Raw genomic sequence first — 23,870 nt, 5'->3', positions numbered from 1 at the left:
TAAAACAAAATTATAGCATAAATTTTATGTATAAATGGTATACTTTAATTAGCGGAAAATAATACAAATATGGACATTTTGCAAAAAACATTATTTTATTTTTTGAAAATAATCATAAAACGTGTAATTAAAAGAAAACTCCTTTATCAATTATATATAAATTTTCTAGGTAAATTTGCATGCTCTAAACAGCGAAAAATAGCATGAATACCAGCGTATTACAGAAATGTTTTATGATTTTTGAGAAGCTCAAGATAATTACCAAAACAAACCTTTTTTTATATTTAATATTTTAATTAAATTATTTTAGCAAATAAATATAAACATCGACATGACGTGAATAGCATTAGAAATAACAGTTAATGCTAATATTATCAGACAACTTATTCATAGCTCGAACAGCTCTGGACTGGTATTTGGTTCAGTTGATTCGTCTTATGTAAAATTTATTACATTTTATATTGTATTATGTTTATGCTATTTTTGGAATATATAATTTTTTATGTACATAAAATTTAATACGTATATACACATATGTTGTGTTTATATATTTTTATATTGTATTGTATTTGTTTAGTTTGTTATTATAGTAATTTCGTTATATGTTGAATTTTTTTTTAATTTAGGGATTAATTTGTTGTTTTTTACATTTATCGTAGTATGTTGTTTTTGAAGAGAGAAATGAAAACGCATTCTATAATATACTTTTTCACTTTGTTTTAAATTATTTTTTCTTCTCTTTTTTTTCTTGTGGTTAGAAATTAGATCTTCAACCATTTGTTATTGAACATTAAAGATGTGCTTGTCATCCAAACGAATAAGTTGATTTATCATTTTACAAATTATAAGGAATAAAATAACATATTCAGAGAAATATTTAAAATGAAATTATTGAGAGAATTGAGTTTAAATTGAAAAGAATGAAGTTTGGAGGGATTTATATAAGAAAAAATATAATTTTTTGAGGTATTACAACCATTGGAATTATAACCATTTGGAGAAAAGTTATCGTCAATCTGAAAACACGTCTTATAAAATGCGTTTTTATTTCTCTATTCAAAAATAACATACCACAATAAATATAAAAAATGACAAAAATCCTTAAATATCTTTAAAATACAGCATATTTCTTTAATTCGACCAATTTCGTTCTCTTTAAAAAACCTATATAATTTCTATTTTATTATATTAGTAAAACGTAATTTATAAGTTTTTAATATTATTTCACCATTGATTTGATATTTCCAATCCAAACTTAAAATAATAATATAATAATAATCATAATCATAAAACTGACGTGCGACCCGTGACCAATGAACATCTTTGGTTACTGGTTATCACCGTGTTTAGAAGGTTTGGTTTGGGCGTAATGGCGAGTGGGGTCCGCGGACATTATATTGGGAGTGATGAAAAATTAAAAGAGGGAAACAGATCACATGAAGCGCGTGGGACCCTCCAAAAAAGATTGGTACGGTCGTGATGTCAACTGTAGTGGGAGAGTCAAAGGCAGGCTTAAGGATTATAATACATCAATTAACAATATCTCTTTAACTATAACTTAATACGAAAATTTTAAAATTAATGTACATAAAGGTTATAAGGGAGCAGTTCCGTCAATGTCGGCAGTCGCTTTCATCACTCTCATTGGACGATACGTAGCAATTAAAACTGTGGCTGCTCCCTTTAATCTCCCAACCATATATTTCTTGATATTATAGAAGTTTTTATTTTTTGAGTTAAATTATAATAAAAAATAAATTAGTCTATATACTTTAGATAAAAAATAAATAAATTAATCATTTTATTAAAAATTCATCTATCCCTATTGATAAAAACTTATCCTTCTAAGTCAACATAAGAGAAAAATGATACGTCACAAATGGATAGAATTTTTACAAAAAAATCAATTTACTCATTAATTAAACATACATGGACTGATTTGCTCTCTCTTTTTTTAGTAGAAAAGACAATACAATTTAACTCCTAATCAGGACCTCCATGGTACTTTACCCTACATTTTCTCACCACTCAAAACCAACCTAAATCCTAGATTTCATTTAGGATAAATCTCAAAATTATACATAAATTTTGGTTCAATATGCAATTCAATAAATAAATTTTAATTTGGTACAATTATACATATGAAACCTTAATTGTGGTTCAAATATATACATAAAATTTTAATTTTAATTTAATTATACGCATTTAAAAAAATAAATACATCAAACATAAAATAATACCATTGTATGTGTATCAATAATTTATGAGCATTGAATTAAATTGAAATTTCATTTTTAATATTATATATATAATTCAAAATGGCTGTAATTTTGGATTAAATTTAAATATTGAATTTAACCTGTTGTTATAATGTGGTGTGAACACAATTTGTGCAGATCATGTTTCTGTCTTTCACATTGAATATTAATTTTGTGATATTATCCACAGATAAAAACTATATTCCCTTACAAAGATACCCCAATCTAATCCAGTAATGGATTATTGTCATAAATTAATAGTTCAAGATTCTTTAGTCAGTAGCATTTATTTATTATGTCATAATTTTATTGGTTAATTTTTGTGCTCAATTTTTGTATAGATTCTGGTTTTGAGAGACTAATCCGCAAGTTATAGTGCACCACAAAAATGCTAACTACTATATGGGTTGTCATGTAATAATAATTAGATTGGACATGTTAGGCGTTAGGTGAGACAGTCCTTTTCTGCCCTGTATTCTTCGAAATTTTGAATTTTAATCTTTATATTTTTATTTTCAAAAAGATTGGATTTTTTAATTCAGGTCAGGCAGGTTAAAGTCTCTAATCCATATATTCATCAATGCACACAAATAAATCCCCATTTAAACAATGAATACAACAAAACCAGAGATATAACATCTTTCCATGAATGAAATCAAAGAAATACCTCTATCCATCTCTCTACACCATCAGTGCAAGTTTCATTTTTTGATTAAAAATAATAATTCTTCTAAATTTCTAATGCATTGAAGCAGTTATATATCAGTTAACAAAAAAATAACATCTAAAATCACTAATGAGTAATTAAAAGGAAAATTCAATGATATCATATTCTCCGCTGGCAAATTACCTAACTTTTCTGCTTGCCTGGAGCAATAATTTTACCCAAGCTGTTCCATTGCTTTGGTGCTGTTGACATATGTTGCACTTTTATCGAAACCCTCGAGTAAGAGAATCCGGACAGCCGCGATTCCATTATGAAACGTAAACTCCAGCTGAAAGATAAAAAGATGTGACCGGTGAAATTTATTCATCAATTTCTTTACTTTTTCTTCTTTGGTTGTGCTTTACAATCATTTACATACCTCTTCACGTTCTTGCTTGTTGAAAGCACGAAGAACAAAATTAATAGTATCCATCCTCCCTTGAGGTCGTCCAATGCCTAGAAAAGTTAAGAAACTTCAATAACCGGTAGGAAAATTAGTTGCATTTGGATAATATTTTTAGTGTTCTTAGCAACCTACCAATTCTTAGACGAGGAAAATTGCGGCTACCTTCAAAGCTATCGATGATGCTTCTCATTCTGGTAGAAAACTTGAAAATAAGTGTTGATATAAGCTATGTAGGATTCAAGGCATGATATAACAAATGCTGACAAGAAAGTACCCATTATGTCCACCATGTCCGCCTTTCGGAAGTAGTCTCAATTTGGCAAAAGGCAAATCTAAGTCATCAAAAATCTGTAGAAGGGAACTGTAAGTGCGGAGGGGGGAGGGAAAAGATTATCATTAAGTCATAATAAAGGAAGAAAATTACCACAAGAACTTGCTTCAATGGAATCTTGTAATATGATACAATGGCCCCAACCTTCAATATGTAAAGTGAAACCATCCAATGGATATTAGAACTATAGTAATTTCAATCAGGTGAGAATCTTAGTCTCTCAAAAACAATATATAGGCCCTTTGAGATAGCTCACTTACAGACTCACCACTTGAGTTCATAAACGTTTGCGGTTTGGCAAGCATGACAGGAACATTTCCTATAAATCCTGGGAAAAAGTAACTATCTCAAATTAAATATTGCAAAATGGGACATTCTGAGTTGCCTAAGAACATTTTAGAACGTGAATTCATTTGTAATTTACCTACAATTTTCACTGAAATGAATAAACTTTTACTTTTTATTTTCCATCTATCAGGCTAGAACTTATGTCTTATTATCTTTATGCATAAGGAAATACCAATCTTGATGCTTAAACTAATATGGAAGAAGATGAAGTATAGAAGGTTTTTGGATAGTTTATGCCACGTATTAAATATGTTTCTCAAAAACATATGAAAATTGTGAAGTCACTAAGAATTGCAGCTTCTATTGTCTGCCATCATCCAAATCAAAGATAAACTCAGGTGGGATTCTAATCTAATCAGTTTCCATTATCTAATACACTCTTGTTTGTTTTACTGTTCAATCTAATTAGTTTCCATTATCCAAGGGTCACTAATCCACTTTCAACTAAATCTAAGGTTGATATTTTTTTTAATTAAATTTTATATATCTTAAAAAACATTAAAATTCCGGCCATAATTTTAATTGAGAGTAAATTACTCCCCTTAAACAAAGTAGTTGAAACTTCCATTTTTTTTGTAGTAGAAGATAGAATCTTTTCCCATTGAGTAATCTAAATGCACTCTTCAAGGTTACAATGTAAAACAGTATCTTCATCTAAAGCATTCAAAATCAAGAATAAAGTTGCAAATAATTGCAGTTAAAACTTTTTAAGGTATGAGTATTAGCTCAAATGGCATACAAGTTACAAACACTCTCAAGAGGCCTCAGGCAGGTAATGTCTCCCTTAGGTTCGTTAATGACATGTGGGAGGCTGGTGGTAGATTATGAACTTCAAAGAATATATATAATTATTAGTGTTTTACAGCACTCAATCTCATCACCAAAACCATAAAACAATCAGTTAGAAGTTTCAATTACAAAACAAAGGGGAGCTAGAAATTAGTCAAACGAAGAAAACCGTGGCTAGTAAACCATCCAACTACAGCAGTGGTATAAGCATTTATTCTAATTTAATCTTTAAAATTAGAAATACAACACCCCCTGGAAGAGGTGGTTGGTGCTTCTTTACTTAAGGTTTAAGGTTTAAACCATGGTATGGTGTTTTTAAGTAGTTTCTTTAAAAGATTTTATATAAACTACTAAGAGACATAAATACCATTGTAATAAAATTTGTTGTTTGTTAAAAAAGAGGTCTTTTAGATTTTTTACAACTGAGTTGGTATCTGTTTAACTAGTGAGACCAACTAAGTCAAAGGCATTATATTAGTATGGATAGATAATTAAGTACCCATTACGAAATATACCCTTCAAATACACTACATACAGGTATTCAAAATTAGAAGAAGTAGAATCAACTCAATATCAAAGCAATATACTAGTCTAGAATTAGAAATTTGGGACCCTATCATGTCTAAATGATAAATTTATGAAGAAACAATAACCCATTCCAGCAAAGTTCCATGGCTATTATATTTTCAACAGGCATGCAATACATCAAAGCATATTGAAGTTCTTGAATTTAACAGTAGTGAAAGTAATTCGAAGATTGAACTTTTTTTTGAAAAGTACCTTTTCCAATCTGAGCTTTAAAGTTAACAGTGTTAATAGAAATCCCTTCAGCCTCAGCTATAGCGTCTACCATCATAAAACCCACCTGTTGGCAAAAAAATGAAACAAGAAAAAAAAATTCATTAAAAGAGCATTAAATTCGTTAAAAAAATCAAAACGAAGACGTATTAATACGTTGTGGCGGGTGCCATTGAATTTCTTGCCGGGATTACCGAGACCGACGATGAGCCACGGCTTGCGAGGCGGAGACTGCGGCCTGGGCTCGGGCGGCGACACCTGGGAATCCTCCGCCGTATTGGCGGGAGAAGAATTTGAAATTTTCGTGGAAAAATTAGGGAATTGAGTCATGGTTCTTTTGGTTGCGGCAGAAATTTTGAAGGAAGGATGAGATTTAATGAATAAGGAATTGAAGTTTAGGAAGCGAAAAGTGAAGATTGATGAACTTAATTTCATGATTTTTTTTATAGATTAGGGTTTGAATTTTTGAAGAATGTTGTGAAGAAGGAAGGGGGAAAGGAGAACGAAGCAATGAAGAAGCTCCTCAAAGTTCCCCCCTTTGCCTTGCGGCTCAAGAGTCAAAAGATCCGAAAGGCCATCATTTTGCTTTTCTTTTAGGTCTAACTGCATATTGACCCTCAAATTATTATGGAATTTTCATTTAGGTACGTAAATTATTTTTTTGGTTAAAAATGGTACCTAAAATTTTAAATTCAACTCATTTTATTTAAAAAAAATGTATAAGGTTTAGGAAAAACATGGCATGTGTCACATTCTTATTAGTTAGTCTTATGCTTTGGGATAAAATGAAACAAAATTAGTAGTTTAAGTACTTTGTGACCTAGAAAAAATTTTAGTACTTAAATGAGAAATATGGTATAATTTGAGGGGGAATTTTACATTTAAGCTTTAACCTTATGAGTTGTTTTAAAAAATATAACGGATAATAAATAATATGCAGTATTCTTATTCTAGTCCCTCTAAATATGCTAAAATTTGGTAATAAAAGATCAAATTATATCAAAATTAAAATAGAAAGATCAAATCTTAAATTCCAGCATAATAGAGGGAATAAAAGCAGAATTAAACCTAAAATGTAAAAAGGGAAGAAAACACCGTTGCCGGGGATCGAACCCGGATCGCCAGCATGACAGGCGGTAATACTCACCATTATACTACAACGACCAGATGATCTAACGATTAAATAAATTTATATAAGATTTTATTGACATTTTAATGGATTCCCATCTAAAGAACCTTGAAATTTTCAAAAAGGGCAGCAATTTTATTCAACTTAGTTACGACTGAGGTAGTAGATCGAGTTAAAAAAAAGGGCTATGAACTCAGTGCAATGGGGATATGTCCGTATCATCACCGGCACCATTTTTGGCGGTATCCTTGGCTTCTACGTTATGCACCGCGTCGAACTCAGTTACAAGATCTTTTGTCGTTCTTCATTTATTTCTTAATTTGTTTTTATTTAATTTAGAAAAGATTGTAAGCTTCTAATTTTTATTCGAATAGGAAAAGATGAAGGAGCGATTGAGGCAATATGAGCTCGAATTGAAAAGAAAAGAGAAGCTAGATGAACTTGAAGATTCCATCTAGTCTTTTCTTTTTTTTCTTTTTTTTCTTTTTTTAACAGTTAAGCCTCCATTTTCCTTTTTCTTTAAGTTGTTTTTTAGAATCAGCATACAGTAAGCTGGAGATATGTGAAATCATGGTGATTTTGGTTGATTAGTGATTGTTTCTTTATTAAGTGTTGAATTAAATTGAAAGATACTCAAAACAGTACAAACGATTGCGCCCTTCCGACTTTTGAATGGTTTCTTCTCTTTTGTCAAAGAATTTATCAGAGTTTTTTTAGGTATAATTATTCGAATTTCAAGTTATTGCTATTATTTTCATGAATTTAGTATAGTAATGTCCAAAATGCAAGGTTCAGATTGATTTACTGAACTTATATACACACACAAATAACATGAAAGTGTAATTAGGGATTAAAGTTTTATGCTAGAACACTGGTATAATGAAAGTTTGATTGGGGATTAGCTTTGTGAAGGAGAAATTTCTTATGCTCTGCAATAAGGAATATTAGGGTTTGAGAATCAATTTTCTCTTATCAGCAGACATGAATTTTGGGATGCCATTTTTGAGCCTGCCAATGATGGTGTTGAAATGGTGAGAGTTTACGGTTTACCTTTTAGAGGAATAGAGAACGATGACCATTTTCGTTTCCTTTGTCACAGATTTGAAGCTTTTCATTTTCATACAGTTATGCATAGAATTGTGTTTAGTCATTGGATGTGAGGTGAAACAAACAAGAAATAGGACATGATTATACCTCTTATCATGAAACATATGCAAAATTATGGTTGAAATATAGAACATTTAAATGGTGAAGTAATGATGGCCTGTTCATGTGCCTTCTTAGGCATTGCTTATTAGGGAGGAGAAGAAGAGATAAGACTATTATTTTTTAGCTAAACCGTTAGATTAACAGCTTTTCCGTCTTTATCAGTTTCCATTGTTCTTACTAGGCAAAATCTCAAATCTAGGACATTACTTGCTTTGAACATTTTTTGCCTTGTGAGTTTGGATTATAGTTGCTAATCTTGCTTTCATTTCTCTGTGTTCCAAATTGGTTGTGGTTATGTTTATAGAGCAATTTGGGTTTGTGCTTCTTCTCCTTGTGGTTTATCGAATAGGAAAGTCGAGTTAGATTCGTTAAGTCTCTTATCAATGCGGCTTTGGTGACGGGTCATTCTCTGTTGGTGGTTTTAAAAATGAAGACGGAAACTAGTATGCCCTAAGATTGCTGAAATGAAAGTTTTTTTTGTTGTTGTTACATCAAGAATAGCTTGAGGATTCCTTGTGGTGGCATTTTACTTATTGTTAATGGATGCTCTGTGAGTGAGTGAGTGAAGTATTCATTGAAGCGTTGGTGGATTTTGTACTCGGTTGTGAATTGCACTGCCTATGCCAATGACCTTGACCTTCTTTTTTTTTGTTGCGAACTTGAGAACTGCTTGGTTTGCCGGAATGAAATGGAATGGAGTAACATAGTAATAGGTATTGTTTGGTTAAATGGAATTACAGAGTAATCGTATAGTCGTTGAGGTTAGCGAGTCTAGCTTTGTATAAATCTTATAAAGAAATAATAAATTTTTTATGTGGATTCGAGTAATTTATTTTGCTATCTATCACATGTTATTCTCCCATGTTTCGCAATGTAGCATCCACATGGCTTGACTTTGTTCTAACTTGATCTGACTTCAGGTGAACATGATTATACCAAGCTGTAGGTTTGACTAGGCTTGGGCCTTGACAAAATTTTATGCCCATTTGATAGGTTCGGGCCCGGCCTAAAAATGATCCTGAAATTTTACTCAAGCCCGGCCTGTCTGTGTTAATTTTTTTATATAATTTTTTAAAATATAATACATTAAAAACACTAAAAACATTAAAATAAATATTTCATAACAAGTTGAAAATAATTTTTTTTAAAATTATACTTAAATAACACTAAAATAGGTGTAAGTTAATGAGTAAATGCTTCTAAAATAGTAGCAAAATTAACAATAAAATAATAGTTATACAATATTCAAACAACGATAAAAATAGTAATAACATAATAGTGAAATAGCAGCAAAATAATTGTAAGAAAACAACATATTTTGTTCTTTTTGCAAATTTGGGTCGGGCCTGGGTCATAAAAGCCTTACTTGATATTTGACCCGTCTTCTAAATGGATCTTTTTTTTACTCAAACTCATTTTTCAAACCTATATTTTGCCCAAATCTTCTTACTTTTCGGCGAATATTCGGACCGGACCATGGATAAGTCTAGGTTTGATTGGTTTTGCTTTATTGTTGTTTTTTTTTTGCAAACAATGCAATGTTGATATCATCACCAACGTCGCATGATTGCAATTTAGACACGTATTAATTTTAATACCGATTTATGTAGACTTTTAGAAAATCACACCCTCAAAATTTAATCGTTAAAATTAAAGAGCCATAAGTAATAAAAAAAATCTCATATTTGAAGGATCTAAGTCCCCTATTTTGCAATTGAACACATAAATTCATCATACTACATAGTCTATATGCCCGTTCAAGTTTGGTTTATGCTTTAGCTTAATCTAGCTCCAACAAACATTGCTATACAACAATGCCTACTTTGCACTGGTATTTCTTTTCTTTTGACAAACTACACTCCAAGAACAAAAAAAATACAAATGTTATGGGTTAGATTTTTAGAATCAATACTAGATTAACAGAATATATAAATGTTGAATATTGAAGTTGCTTTTATACTAATACTAAAAGTTGTTCCTCTTAATCTGTTGATGGTTAAAAAAGATAAAATTAATTAGTTGGGTGATCATTTTATAACTTTTCATATTTATGTGACAATAAAATAATAATTTTATTAATAGTTAGGTGAATACTAATATAGTCTACCGTTTACTTTTAATTTTGGGCAGACACTACAACATTGACATCACCAGACATGTCAAAAAATTGTAACTAAAAGTCAGGACAATTGGATGGCCTTTGAAAAATCACATCCTAAAAACTACCGAAGTTGGAAAGGATAAGTTATTGTAGTGGTGGCATCGATTTAAAGATATTGTGGGATTATTTTTCAATTCACGTATCAAATAAAAAAGGAGAAGAAGAAACATCATTCAATTGTTAATCATGCCACATGGGTATGCATTGAATAATATGAGTTTATCGTTCAATCAATTCAATCAGTTTCATCACTAAATAATGAGAGAGTGATTTTAAAATAAAAGTAACGTATTCAGTAATCAATCTAACACATTCTAAGTAATTAGCATAATTTTTTAACTTTTGACGTGGTTTAATCAAATGACTATAATCCTCTCATTCTCATCCTTTAACCACAATTATTAATTTAAAAAGGACCTCACAATATTTCGCCTTAAACATTTTCCCATCGACCCTATAAAGTAAATCATATTTTCTAGGTGATATTCACGTTTCCTCTTTTGTGGTAAATAATCTATTTTTAGATTGTTGTGTTTTGTTAAATATTTTAATATTATATCCATATTCGTCTATTTAACATCATTTGTGTTTGTATTTATTCATTTAAGTTAAACGAAAAATATAAATAATATTCATGTTAATGTTCCAAATAATAAATAAATAAATAAATAAATAAACATGCATTCTGTTTTTAGATTTAAAATAATCAATAAACTAATTCACATAAATGAACTGAGTACATTATTAAACTTTATTAATATTTTGTTAACATAAACCAATGAGAATCAAACTATTCATCTATTAGTGATCGAAACTATTGAAACCCATTATCCCCTAAATCCCTATTTTATTTTTAAAATTTTCAGGTGATTATGTTTGTTCCTCGAGACAACCAAGCCTTCAAACAAAAAGGATTTATTAGTAAATAGACCCTAAAGTATACCTTAATTTTCAAATTGATCCTTAAATTTTTTTAATCAAAAGTATTTTTAAACTATTAAATTTATCTCATTTTACCTAAAAATATACCACATGTCTAATTCATATTGGCAAATATCTATTTTGGATAAATTGACAATTTAACAAATTCTGACAAAAAAAACTTTAAGGACTAATCTAGAAATTGAAATATAGTTTAAGGGTCAATTTAAAAAAAAGCAAAATACAGATGGGCCCTTTCCCAAAACAAGCCCACCCAGGCATTCCCTCCATTAATTTTCTCTTCCCGCCGGATCCCAAAAGAAAATAAATATTAATTACAAACAAATATTTATTATTTCTCTAATCACTAAAAACAAAAAATAATAATTACTAAAAAAAACGCCCAATCCAAACAATAATACATAAATAAATTTAAAAGCATAATGAAACGAAGATGCAAACAGTAATCGAATTAATTTTTAAGTACATAATTTTAACACATAAAAAAGACTTCGTGATCTTCAATTTCGCATTGAAGAAAAGAAAAAAGCTTTAAGCAATGGCTGTTTCTCCTTCTCCATCATCAAAGAAGAAGAATAAGAACAAGAAGAGCAACAACGCCAACATCGAGACAACTCGGCCTACTGACTCAGCTTACTCAACTGACCCACCACCACCACAACTCAGTCCAAAACGTCGTCGTAACAGTTCGCCTGGAGTTCGACTCATCCATGGTCGAATCTATGATTCTCAGAACGGCAAGACTTGTCACCAGGTGCCTTTTTTTTTTTAATAAAGTTTTTGTTGCTTTTGCTTGGGAAAATTACGTTTTGTTGAAATATTTGGAGTAAAAAATGATTGCAGTGTAGGCAAAAAACAGTGGATTTTGCAGCTTCTTGCAAGACAAAGATTAATGGGAAGCAATGTACCATCCATTTTTGTCACAAATGTCTCTTGAACAGGTTTTTTTTCCTTACATTTTTAGCTACATTACTGGATCTTACCCTCTAGCAGACAAAAATCCCATTGTCAACATGCTTTTTTTTTAAATCTTTAGATCATATCGTGTTATAGATCTAACAATCAGGGTGTTTCTTTCTTGTCTTTGAAATATGATTAGCTTAATTTTTTTTTTGTTTTTTTATCAGATATGGGGAAAAGGCTGAGGAGGTGGCTTTGTTGAATGATTGGACTTGTCCAAGATGTAGAGGAATTTGCAACTGTAGTTTCTGCATGTCAGTCCATATGTTTATTTAGAACATTGATATATAATCAATTGCAAATACTTGCTTATTGTTTGTTTTTTTTTTCTTTGTGGGTAATCTAAAACGGGGGAATTTTGAATCTTGTAGGAAGAAACGAGGTCACCAGCCTACTGGTGTACTTGTACATGCAGCAAAGGCAAATGGGTTCGCCTCAGTTTCAGATATGTTGCATCTTAAGGATTCCAAAAAATCAGGTTCTCAAGAGCCTGTTGATGTAGCTGTGTCTTCCAAAAAGCGAAAAGCTGCAGAAGTTGAGGTTTGTTTGCCATTAAAATCCTTGTGTGTGATTAGAGTATATATGTTTTTATGATAGAATGATCAATGATATGATGAATGCTTGATCCTTGTTGAGTTTCCAAAAATAAGATGGTTCTACTTATCGACGAGTGTTCATTAAAATTTTCTAACAGGATTCTGAAGTTAAGGGAACTGGTAATAGCAGAAAGGAAAGCAGTTGTAAAGAGCCTAATGGTTTGATACGAGCCAATGACAAAAGGATTGTAACTAGTAACACCAAGTTGATCAAATGGAGCAAGAATGGTAAGGAAATTGTCTCGGAAGGCAATGATCTCCAAAAGATTAGTCCTAAAAAGCTTAAGACCTCCATGGAGGTGTCGAACAAAGGCGAAGTGGTTAATGACATGATTACTGCTATCCAACTAATTGACATGAAGGTGCCTATGAAGTGTGATCATGGAGAAGATGAAGTGCTAAACAATGCAGACCCTGTAGTGAGGAACAAGCCGATTTGTAGCTCTCCAAATCTTAAGAAGAAAAATGTAAAAGCCAAAAACGAAGCTTCTGATGCTGAAATTGTATTGCCTCAAGGCACATCATTAAACCATATCGATGGCATTGACTTGCCTGTCAAGGATGTTGGCCATGCCTTACAATTTCTAGAATTTTGTGAAGTTTTCGGAGAGGTAAACTTAGTCATCTGTTTATTCAGCATAAATCCTAATAGAGTAAGGTTTCTAATTTGTTTATTGGTTGATATAGGTTCTCAATATGAAGAAAGGACAGTCTCAGCTGTTACTTAAAGAGTTATTTACTGGAAAAAGTAAACGCAAGCACAAATTACGTCATCCTTCAATTGTGCAGTTTCACATTCTACTGCTATCCATGATGCAAAAGGATTTGGGAAAAGAGTATGCTTGTTTTAACTAGATTGTTATAAACGTTCAGTTACTTTTTTTTTAAATCGTATATCAATCATTCGAACTAAATCTTTATGCAGGTATCCTTGCTTAAATAAGAACTTAAGTGAAAAATCATGGGTGCAAGTTCTTGGAGAATACATAAATGATTCTCAATATCCATTAAAGCAGCCATTGTTGGATTGTTTAGATGTAGGTGGTGGTGATAAATACGAGCGATTAAATTCCTCTAAAAAGCTCAAAGTCTTAAATTTTCTGTGTGATGAAGCTCTCAGCACCACGTAAGGCTTGTGTTTGTATTTTTTTGTTTTAGATTCATATGGAAGTGTATGAATAAAAAAAGTCGCACTTCTTTCAGAGATTTTAGAAGCTGGATTGATAAACAAAACTTGAAATTTGTTGAAAGACAAAAGAAAGCAAAAGAGAAACTTCTTTCACAGAGGGAGAAGGTAATGACATGAATATGGCAACTGAGATTGAGTTAGTGGTAGTGTTAATGTTAATGTTATGACACAGCTTGTTTTGTCCTAATTCTGTGTAGGAGAGAAACCTTGAAAAAGAGATGAAGAAGAAGTTGCAGGACGAGATAGCCAAAGCTATTCTCATGAGAAATGGTGCACCTCTTTCCATTTCAGAAAATGAAGAGCTTCTTTCGAGAATAAAGTCAGAAGTGGCTCAAACTCTTGAAGTGGCCCGTACTCTTGCAAGTACATTGGAAGTGTCTGAGACAGTGGTCGACGAGGGTATGTTCAATGACTTGTTGCAGTTTCACCATCATTTGGTCAATGGAGCAAATCATATCTCAGCACCTTGAAATTGATCATAAAATACTGATCTTTACCTATACTTAATTTATACTATTTGAGCATTGCCTTGGTGCTTTTTGTATGGTTGCACAAATGGAACTGTGTTCTTATGTTCAACTGACATTTTGCTTTGCAATTGATGCTTGAAGAGGACGAGCCGTTAAATCCTGTTAGATCAGAGCCAATATTTTGGGATGGCGATGGTCACAGATTCTGGAAATTGAGAAGCTACTCTAGTGAAACAAATGTTTTACTTCAAGGTTTGTTCATATGCTCGATTTCCAAAATTTGCATTTTATCGACTTATTAATGGTAAAAGTATCGTAGAGGTTTTTGTATTAGGAGTTAGATTGCATTTTGCCTCTTTTACTCAAAAAATGAGCAAATTAGTCCTTTTACATTAAATCAGAAAGTAAAATAGTTTTTTTTTGTTGTTAAAAATTTCATCTATTTGTATTGTTAAAAATTGTCATGGTTGATGGAATAATCAGAAAGTGAAATGTGATGTCATATGTACCTCATGCTGATGTAGGGATCAGTTTTTAACAGTAAAAATGGATGGAATCTTTAACAGAAGGGTCAGTTTGCTCTTTGATTTAATGTACAAGGACTAATTTACCCATTTTTTAAATAGAGGGAGCAAAATGCAATCTAACTTTAATATAGGGGTCTTCATGGTACTTTTACCACTTATCAACCAAATTGCCATTTCATTAGTTTCCACTAATGTGCAGATATTGAGGGCAGTGATCTAGTTGCAGCTAAAGAAAAATGGTACACCTACAGCACCGAACAAAAACCAATCGTTGAGAAATATATTTCATCTTTCAGGTATCGAAAGCTATCTGCCCTTCTCTTTTGGAAAATTTGTCATAATGCTATCTATTTATCCTAATGCTATCTATTTGCCTATAGCTGATGAAGTTTTAGGGAGGCTCAGACATGTACTTAGGATAATATTGCTGTGCATATTGCATGTGCAGAATTGCATCTTATGCCATTGTTAGGGTTTGTTATGGTGTATGGAACCCTGCTCTTCAGGAAGTCCACTAGCCGAGGGTTTGTTATGGTGTATGGTTAAACCACCGGTTAAAGTATCTAAAGGTTCCCTGTATTAGAGGGATTGCATCAAATTAGTCCCTTTATTGTTAAATGGATCAATTTAGTCCTTATACTATTAAAAAGAATCAAATAAACCCGAAATTGTAATAGAGTTAACATTCACTGTTTAAAATGTCTTAAATTATTATTTTTCAATTGTAGTTCAATTCTAATCAAAAGATTTCATTTACTGAATCATGAAAACTTTAAAAATATGAACTTTGTTAAATAGTAAATGTTAACTTTATTCTAATTAGGCCTTATTTGACTTTTTTTAGTAGTATATAGATTAAATTGATCCATTTAATATTAGAGGAACTAATTTGATCAGGTCCCTATGACAAAGGGACCTCTCAGGTAATTCACCTTGAACCACCTGGCCAAGATCAAGGTTCATTGTTAGATTTTTTTTCTGGCTAATGATAGATATTGCTTGATACTTAAGTTGTTAGAGAGGGAGGTTGAAGTAATATGTCCTCAACTAGCAACAATAAAGAAGATAACTTTGTATAGGGTTAATATAACTTTTTAGTCCTTGAACTTGACAATCAGGTCCACTTTGGTACTTATACTTTTTTTTTGGTCCATTTTGATACTTGAACTTGGCAACTAGGTCCATTTTGGTGTTCAAGGACCAAAATGGACCTAGTTGTTAAATTCATGTACCAAAGTGGGATCTAATTGTTATGTTCAGGGACTAAAAGTTATATTAACTCCTTGTATATACTTGTTAGCAACATTTTTCCTAGTTGCTATTCTTGATTGGTTAAGAAAACGGGATCTCTTTACTTGTTGCTGCGCATTGATTTCATCAATGGAGTGCTGGTGGTTCTTAATGGTAAATTCAAGCAATCAAAAGAGCTTTCATAATTTCAACTTTGGTCATTTTGTTTTTGCAGGATGCAAAGGAAATAAGCAAAGCAATATGCCCCCTTATAGTTTCAAGAAAAATACTGTAGTTACTGCTTAGTGTTTTAATCTATCTATATAGCCTCAAAACTCTTAAGGAGAGCAAGTCACTTTGTATACCAAATTACCAATGTTGAGGTCAGTTTTCTCCTTAAATGGTGCCCCCTTAATGAGCCATGTTTGTATCCTATATTTGTTCTGTGTATGTCACTCAAGAAACTAAATATGATATTTTGTGGTTTTATCTCATAAACTTTCTCAATAGAGGGAATGGAACGGCCTTATACAGAATCGTCTTATATGTATATGTATTTGTTGAATGAAATTTGTTTCACTAGTGTTTAAATAAATGGGAATCATCAAAATGCCAAAAGTCTAGCTTGGAAGAATACGAGTTACAAAATTGGGTATTAAATAACAAAAGATATTAATATTTTTTATTAATAAAGAGATAAAAGGTCTATTTGAATCAGTGATGCGGAGAGATTAGTTATCATAGTAAGATTAGAATCAATTTTAAAAAATATTTTTTGCATATATAATCTAATTTATATTTTTAATTAAATATATAGTAATATACATGCAAATATACTGAAATTACATAAGTATAAACATAAGCTTTAAAAGTATTAGTTAATTTAAATTAGTGGCCATATCTTGTCTTTTCAATGTAAATATACAAATATAAAAATGGTTAAGACAAATTTAAAATATTAAAAATTTATATCAACTAATATATATTAATATAAACCAATATTGAAATATATTAAAGTGATCGAAATACACCAAAATTTTTAACAATGCAATACTTAAATGACTTTATAGGACTGAAACATGCTTTATGGCTACCCCTCTCATGATTTAATGTAAGCAAATTGTGTAAGTTGGTTTTAGAGGTGTCCATAAATTGAGTAGAAGATTTATCAAAAAAAAATTATATTACTGTTTAAAAATAGAATAATAAAAAATATATATTTTGTAATTAAATTTAAATGAAAATTATTTTAAAATTTATTTAAATTTGAGTTAATTTGAATGGACTGAAAGCTAAATCTTTATCCAAATCTAATTCAACTTAGGCTAAATCAATCAGTTGGGTTGGATCATCTATTTATTGGACAAATCTAGTTGGCTTGTAGCTTTTTTGAAAAAAATATTTTCTTTCTTTTTGGTACCGTAAAGAAATTTTCTAAAAAAATAATTTTCGCCCACAGATGAAGGACCAAACTGAAAAATCATTCAAATAACCGCGGCGACAAATAAAAAACCCATAGAATAGGAGCGGGTAATAGGCTCAAATCTAACGACTTATTGAGGACTTTAGTGAAAGAGTTGCTCATCGAAAATCCCCAAATTTTTAAAAAACAAAAAGAAAGAAAAAGAAAACAGCTATATTTTAGTCGCTACCTTCTCTCCTCCCTCAAAAATACCGAATTTACGTTGCGAGACCCTCCACGGGTTGCCCTAGCCAGGTTAAAAATTTGAAATTATGTATTTATTTTATCTGCAATTATTTTATCAGCTCTTTATTTTTCTTCAAGACCTTTTTTTTTGAAAAAAAAATTGTTTTAGAAAACGAGCTGTATACATATAGATTTATACAGGTCAGTTTTTTTTTTTAAATTTAATCTCGCTTGGAGCTACCCTTCTAACTGCAATATAGCTTTAGAAATCCGATTCTACGTTTTGTTTATTTTTTAATTTTATTCTTATGAATTACTATATGGGTTTTTACTCTCTTTTTTGAATATTTTGGTGGATTTTCCTTTTTTCTTTTTGAAAATTTATTTATAGCTGACTTTAAAAAAAAAATTCTGTTTCTATGCTCAACTTGCAGAGTGAAAAAAAAATTTTAATTTGACTTAAATATCTTTCTTCTTTTATGCTTCATTTCTTTATTTTGTTTGACGTTTAGTGTGTGTATAACTGTATATAGCTCATGACTAAAAATGGTTTGCTCAGATTTTATCAGTTTTGCACCTATTTTAATTGATATCTGTAGGTAGATTGTGATGTGCAGTATTAGCTTACTTATGCCCAGTGTTTTTAATTATTTGAAACAATGTAAAATCCTGACTTATTGTTTCCCTTTTCTTTGCTTGATATCTTTGAAAATTGTGTTTTCATTTCCTTTTTTCTACTGTTTATTTGCCAAATATGAAAAGTTTTATCTTGTTATTTTCCCCCTTTCAAATTTCATTTTATACTTGGTACTAATTGAATTTGTTGGGTTTTATTTTTTCTTTTTAAATAGATTTCATTGGCAGATGATTCGGGTTTAAATAAAGGTATGATTCTGGCAGAAATCTCCATTGAACTCTGAAAACAATATGGTTTCTGAAACAGTTCAAGTGAGTTGTGTGACAAATGGGGGGACTAAGAGCAATGAAAGCTTTAAAAGGAAACATTTAGGATCTGATGAGCATGCATCAGCTTCTCGTCATGATAGCTCCGATGCCAAAGGGGACATAGGACCATCTGATCGAGATCTTGCTGCCAATATAAACGAAGACACACAGGCTGACGATGCATCTGTAAGCAGCACACTTTAAGGAATTCCTTCAATTTCAATGAATATAGTTGCTATGGATGTTGGTTCTTATTTATGCTGCTTCTAATGTGTTAAATTTGTTTTGAGGTTTGTATGCAGAAAAAGGTGAGGCTGCCAAAAGAATTGACTTTTCAGGATATGTACCACAATCAAGATGCATTTGATGATGATGATGAGGATGACAGTGATTGGGAGCCTGTACAAAAGCACATAGAGATTTGAAGTGGTTTTGTACCAACTGCACGATGGTCAACCTTGATGATGTTTTCCTCTGTGATGTACACTTTTTCATTCTTTTTCTTGATACTATTCCATGCCCTTCTTTTGGTATGCTTTGTTCGAAATCTTCTATCTTGATTTCTGGAATCTATGCAGATTTGTGGGGAACATAAAGAATCTGGCATCCTAAGGCATGGATTTTATGCATCTCCTTTCTCACCTGAGGTAGAACTTGTTCAGGTTGAATCAGAAGCCACAGGAAGAGAGAAAGGTAACCACATTGTTGCCCTTCTTTTTCTTCTGTCCAAGAGGCTATGGACTGCCCTACATTTGATGGTTTCTTTCTTTTCCAGTCTTAATTTTTTTTTTTGTAATGTACTAACAAATTTGTCTTCCGCACTTGATATACAACCAAACCAGTACCTTTAGTATGTTCTTGAATCTATTGTCATTTTGGTGGTTGTTGGCTTTGTGTTTTCACGATGGTCTTTCTGGTAAATTGAAATGCATCAATGGCCAATCGGTTATAATCATATGCGACAGCATTGAAAAGGTTGTGGAGGTTGTGCTGTAATAACATACGATATCTTATGCCATAACATATTTAAATATTTTGTTACACGGTGAACTTATTTATTATTATTTAAAGTGCCCTATATTTAATTATCTTGCTTTTCTATGCTGTTCAAGTTCTTATTATGCACTTTATATATGGTCGAATTATGGTTATCAAGTTTAAAAACAGGATGGGGTTGTCATTGAGTGGTGAGCAACTTTTTTTTTTTTGGCTTTTTAAAAAAATAAAAAAGTGGATTTAAGATTTCAATTAAGTTCTGGAGAATTGGAATGATTCCCTAAAATTTACTTTCTATTTAGCCATATTTAGATGATGTAACAATTTAGGGTTTCATTTCAACCTGAATTATATGTTGGCATCTAAATCACTCTTTTGAATGAGGTTGATAGAATTTTTTTAATTTGTTATTTGCTTATTTATTAACGTATTTAAGTATTTCTTTCAATGTGAAGGTGCTTTGCCATTACTATGTATTATTGCTAACTTGCCTCTTGTTATCACACTTTGAACCAGTAGAAATGTTCTAATTTACTCTAATTTAGTTTTTTTGTGTTGACTTTTACTTCTATATTCTGTTTTTGGCCTGAATCCTGAATTACATTTGCCTCGTTAGTAAACAACCCTAGCAAGAAAACATTGGTCTGGTAAAAAAATTTGCTTGTAGATACACCATATCAACTGAGAGATCCTAGTCTTGGGAATTTCTTTCTCTCTATTGAATTATTCCACTCTTCTCTGAAACTTTAAAATACTTCCCTTGGTAGGATCAGGAGAGCTATTATAGGCATGGGATTTTTGTGATCCTAATCTGTTTACGCTTCTTGATGCAGAAATTTGGTCCGAGGCTTCAGCTTCAAACTGTTCTACGGCAGTTGTTTTGATGAAGAATGTTGCTGCACTCAGAGGTATGCACTGTATTCTATATGCTTCCTGGAATCTTCCACTTGAATGACATTTTATGGTGGTTTGACACATTTCATGATAAGATTGATGTATTGAATTTGAATATATGAGTATGAATTGTGGTGGAAGTTTTATAAGTTAACGGAATCTGTCTCTTTGTTTGCTTGCAAAGTTTTTTTGTTGCACTGCTTCTATTTTGCTCTTCAAAGTTTTGATGAGGAGTTGATACTTTTTTTGGGGGGGGGTGTTCCCTTTTGATGGTTGTATTTGATCAAGTATCATGCATTATCTTAGAAATTATAACCTCAAATCATGAAAAAAGATTCACTTTATCATCGAAACTAAAATAATTAATTATCTGCAAAAACAACTGTATGATGAATTGTGGTTGCTTCTTTATTGTTACTTACGTGGACTTGTTCTTACACTTTTTGCTCTCTTGTATTGGTGCTGCTTGGTGGCGTAGGTTGAAATAAATCACATCCAATCCAGAAGACCAGATCGTCTTCGAGCTATTGCTGTAGCCTTTCTGTGCTGGTATTTAGGGGTAAAGTACTATGGAGGGCCTGTACTAGGAGTTAGATTGCATTTTGCCCTCTATTAAAAAATGGGCAATTAGCCCTATACTGATCAAAGAGCAAACGAGTCCTGTTAAAAATTTCATCAATTTCTACTATTAAAAACTGGTCCCTGTACATCAGAATGAGGTACACATGGCACGCCTGTCTAATTATTCTGTTAGCCATGCTAGCTTTTAACAGTAGAAATGGATGAAATTTTAATAGAAAGGACTAGTTTGCTCTTTAATCTAATATACAGTGACTAATTTGCTTATTTTTGAGTAAAGGAAGCAAAAAACAATCTGGCTCCTAGTACGGGACCTTCTTGGTGCTTTTACCGGTATTTTGGTCTTATGCTTCTTTCTTAATTAATATGCAGGCTTTTGATTTGTCTGTAACATTAAATGGCATTTTTGACATATACAGGTTATTCCCTGGAAAGTGCTGCTTAATTCCTGCTAGAGAAATCACTCTGGAGGAGCTTCAAATGGTGAGGACATTCTTTATCTTGGGATATGGCTCCATCTGTCTTTCATTTAATTTGTTGATGTAATTAGCTATTTTGTTTGTTTTGCTTCTTCCGATTGTCTGGTTTATTTATTTACTGAAAGGACCGTCTTTGGAAGGCTTTTTGTTTTTATTTTTGGAATCTTTAGGTCCATTCCTCGGAGCATATTGAAGTTGTTGAAACTTACCCGCCAAATGTTTTCTAGGTTATATCATTTGTCTTTTCCTACTCCAATGTATCCATGCATAGAAATTGTGAAGTGCGTGTATTATCTTCGTAGAAAAAATAACACTTTTGCTCTTTCTTCAATTATCTTCCATTTACGGGTGGCTTGAAAGCACTTCCCTGAGAAGGGGTGTGGGAGTGATAGCAGAGGCGGACGGTCATTAAGACCCAAAGTTTTTGTAAATTTTAATTATAACCCAAAAGATTTTAATTAGGCCTCCCAAAATTTTTTGAAATTCTCATTAACCTTTGAAAAATTTTAAATTTTCAGTTAGACTCTTCAAAAGCTTTTGTAAAATTTATTAACCTCTAATTTTTGAAAATAAAAGTTCTCTTTAAAACCCTCAAAATATTTTTAAAATTTTAGGTCCCTTGAATCCCCCTATATTTCATGTATGTTTTCTCTAGTCTCTAGCCATTTCTGAGTTATGTAAGGGCCAACTGTATCAGTTGCTGCATTGCAGCAGCAGGCTGCAGGGGCGAAAAGGTGCTCATTGTTGATTGGGTAATTACTTTAACTTCTCTTGTGCTTAAAGGGAAATTTGATTATTCTGAGTTATGGCAAACAAAGGCGTAGTGGGCATCAAATTTTTGAGGTTAAATGGCTCTTCCATTCGGTCACTATGTTTCTATGGTGGATGTTCATCCTGGCATGGTAAGAACAAAAAAATATGAGTGCACTACCGAAAATTTTTTTTTTTTGTTGTTTTTGTTTTAAAATGCCTTTTTTTTTTTTTTTGGGGGTTGTGCTCAAGGTGAGCAAGTTAATTATTGGGTGGGCGAAAATGAATTAAAATTTTTTGGGGGGGGGGGGCAAGAGTACAATTTATTTACGCATTGTACTAAATTGTGATTTTCCGTAAAAAACTAAAGGAGACTAAAATATAAGGGCAATTAATTATCTTCAACTTGATCTTTTTATTTGTTTATGTTTTGGTTTATTTGGGGGGGAAACCATTGCTGTCCCCTACCTGCCCTTGAGTGTGGCCTGGAGGCCTATGTCCTGACGAATATCTTGATACCTCTTTCGTAAGGTAATATGTAAACATATGCCTTACGATAGACATGAAGGAGGAGAAGTTCTAGCCCCTGGTACTGGGTCAGCTTCTGAGGTACTTTGATTATTTTATTTATACAAGTTTTGCAGTTGCCTACATATTGATTTGGGAATTGAGCAATCTCACTTGGAAATAGACGCAGAGAAGAAAGGGAGGAATATAGACGGTAATAAAGATTGGGTTTATATCGTAATATCAACTGCCTATTATATATCCCTTGGGACATAATGATTAGAGGGCTGGTTGCATTGTGACTTTTAGCATTTAATATTCTGTAATATTGAAACTAAGATAATTCTGTAATTTCAATTCCAGTTATCTCATAAATAATTGGAATACTGAGTTAGTCCAAATTGGATGTTGGTTCTGTAGTTTTCTTCTTCATCAGGTCCTTAGGACACAAAGGGATTGATGTTTGTACTGTAATTGTGAATTGGATCTAAAGTTAGATCTTGAATTGAGCATTTAGCCATTCATTTTTGTATCTTTGGTAATCGATGCACCATATGTTTCTTTTTTCAATTTGATTTTGTAGGTTGGTACCAAAGGTGCAGAAGGATATTGCGTGAATATTCCATGGAGTCGTGGTGGAGTTGGAGATAATGATTACATTTTTCATTTCAACACGTTGTGCTTCCAATAGGTTGTTATTTCTTATTCAGAAATATCTTTGCATTTCAACTGTAGTTTGCAAGAGGAATATGGGATATGATGCATTCATCAATCTTGCCATACAAAATAGTGAAACAGTTTATGCTTCAGTAAGAAAACCATAGAGGTCTTTGTTCTAGAGTCAGATTGTATTTTGTCCCCTCTACTCAAAAAATGGGAAAATTAGTTATTGTATGTTATATTAAAGAGCAAAATTATCATTTTGTTAAAATTCCATCCATTTCTACGTTAAAAATCTTGATCCTTGTATATGCCAATCTGAGTCTTCGGTCTAATGTACAAGACTAATTAGCTCATTTTTTG

At 31.7% G+C, this 23,870-nt stretch overlaps 3 protein-coding genes and 1 long non-coding RNA gene across 8 annotated transcripts in view; 3 read left to right on the top strand and 1 right to left on the bottom strand.

Annotated features, from left to right (window-relative positions):
* Positions 1–2,874: 2,874 nt before the first annotated feature.
* Positions 2,875–6,199, bottom strand: LOC107943182 (peptidyl-tRNA hydrolase, chloroplastic). The gene is made up of 8 exons (XM_016876925.2): positions 5,793–6,199; positions 5,619–5,703; positions 3,962–4,029; positions 3,795–3,845; positions 3,645–3,718; positions 3,503–3,561; positions 3,344–3,420; positions 2,875–3,253 (listed from the first exon to the last, which is right to left on the bottom strand). Exons 1-8 carry the CDS (start codon positions 6,069–6,071, stop codon positions 3,140–3,142), a joined length of 807 nt encoding a protein of 268 aa, XP_016732414.1. The 5' UTR covers positions 6,072–6,199; the 3' UTR covers positions 2,875–3,139.
* Positions 6,200–6,811: 612 nt separating this feature from the next.
* Positions 6,812–7,427, top strand: LOC107943183 (uncharacterized). Its single transcript, XR_001695973.2, has 2 exons — positions 6,812–7,046; positions 7,140–7,427. It is a non-coding gene; the product is annotated as an uncharacterized lncRNA (long non-coding RNA).
* Positions 7,428–11,517: 4,090 nt separating this feature from the next.
* Positions 11,518–16,541, top strand: LOC107943181 (uncharacterized). 4 transcript variants are annotated; one of them, XR_001695972.2, is made up of 12 exons: positions 11,518–11,831; positions 11,921–12,018; positions 12,205–12,291; positions 12,409–12,577; positions 12,732–13,244; positions 13,321–13,469; positions 13,559–13,759; positions 13,837–13,927; positions 14,020–14,221; positions 14,434–14,544; positions 15,002–15,115; positions 16,285–16,541. XR_001695972.2 is itself a non-coding variant. In XM_016876924.2 (12 exons), the coding sequence occupies exons 1-12, from the start codon at positions 11,616–11,618 to the stop codon at positions 16,298–16,300; spliced, it is 1,941 nt and encodes a 646-aa protein (XP_016732413.2). In that variant the 5' UTR covers positions 11,518–11,615; the 3' UTR covers positions 16,301–16,541. The 4 variants fall into 4 exon arrangements, 3 of the variants coding, with proteins under 3 accessions (XP_016732413.2, XP_016732412.2, XP_040963680.1); XM_016876924.2 differs by having other exon boundaries at positions 13,846–13,927; positions 15,019–15,115; XM_016876923.2 differs by having other exon boundaries at positions 15,019–15,115.
* A 1,071-nt stretch (positions 16,542–17,612) lies between these two features.
* LOC107943186 (histone deacetylase 15) overlaps positions 17,613–23,870 on the top strand; it is a 28,070-nt gene continuing 21,812 nt past the window's right edge. The window contains exons 1-2 of one of the 2 annotated variants that reach the window (XM_016876931.2): positions 17,613–17,766; positions 18,549–18,828. In XM_016876931.2, coding sequence (XP_016732420.2) covers positions 18,625–18,828 — 204 coding nt within the window. In that variant the 5' untranslated portion in view covers positions 17,613–17,766; positions 18,549–18,624. Of the gene's footprint in view, positions 17,767–17,824; positions 17,899–18,548; positions 18,829–23,870 lie in introns of those variants that run through there. The other variant, XM_041107744.1, reaches the window with a different exon arrangement.

Source organism: Gossypium hirsutum, chromosome D12 (genome assembly GCF_007990345.1).
Source record: "Gossypium hirsutum isolate 1008001.06 chromosome D12, Gossypium_hirsutum_v2.1, whole genome shotgun sequence".
NCBI lineage: Eukaryota > Viridiplantae > Streptophyta > Magnoliopsida > Malvales > Malvaceae > Gossypium > Gossypium hirsutum.
The sequence above is the reverse complement of the archived record's forward strand: the minus strand, read 5'-3'. Positions and strand labels throughout refer to the sequence as shown.

Coding starts and splice junctions, on each gene's coding strand:
- LOC107943181 (XM_016876923.2), top strand. CDS start 11,616: ATGGCTGTTTCTCCTTCTCCATCATCAAAGAAGAAGAATAAGAACAAG. Junction 11,832..11,920: donor ACGGCAAGACTTGTCACCAG/GTGCCTTTTTTT, acceptor AAATGATTGCAG/TGTAGGCAAAAAACAGTGGA. Junction 12,292..12,408: donor TGCAACTGTAGTTTCTGCAT/GTCAGTCCATAT, acceptor TGAATCTTGTAG/GAAGAAACGAGGTCACCAGC.
- LOC107943182 (XM_016876925.2), bottom strand. CDS start 6,071: ATGAAATTAAGTTCATCAATCTTCACTTTTCGCTTCCTAAACTTCAAT. Junction 4,030..5,618: donor TAAAGCTCAGATTGGAAAAG/GTACTTTTCAAA, acceptor ACTTTTTCCCAG/GATTTATAGGAAATGTTCCT. Junction 3,421..3,502: donor TTTTCCTCGTCTAAGAATTG/GTAGGTTGCTAA, acceptor TAACTTTTCTAG/GCATTGGACGACCTCAAGGG.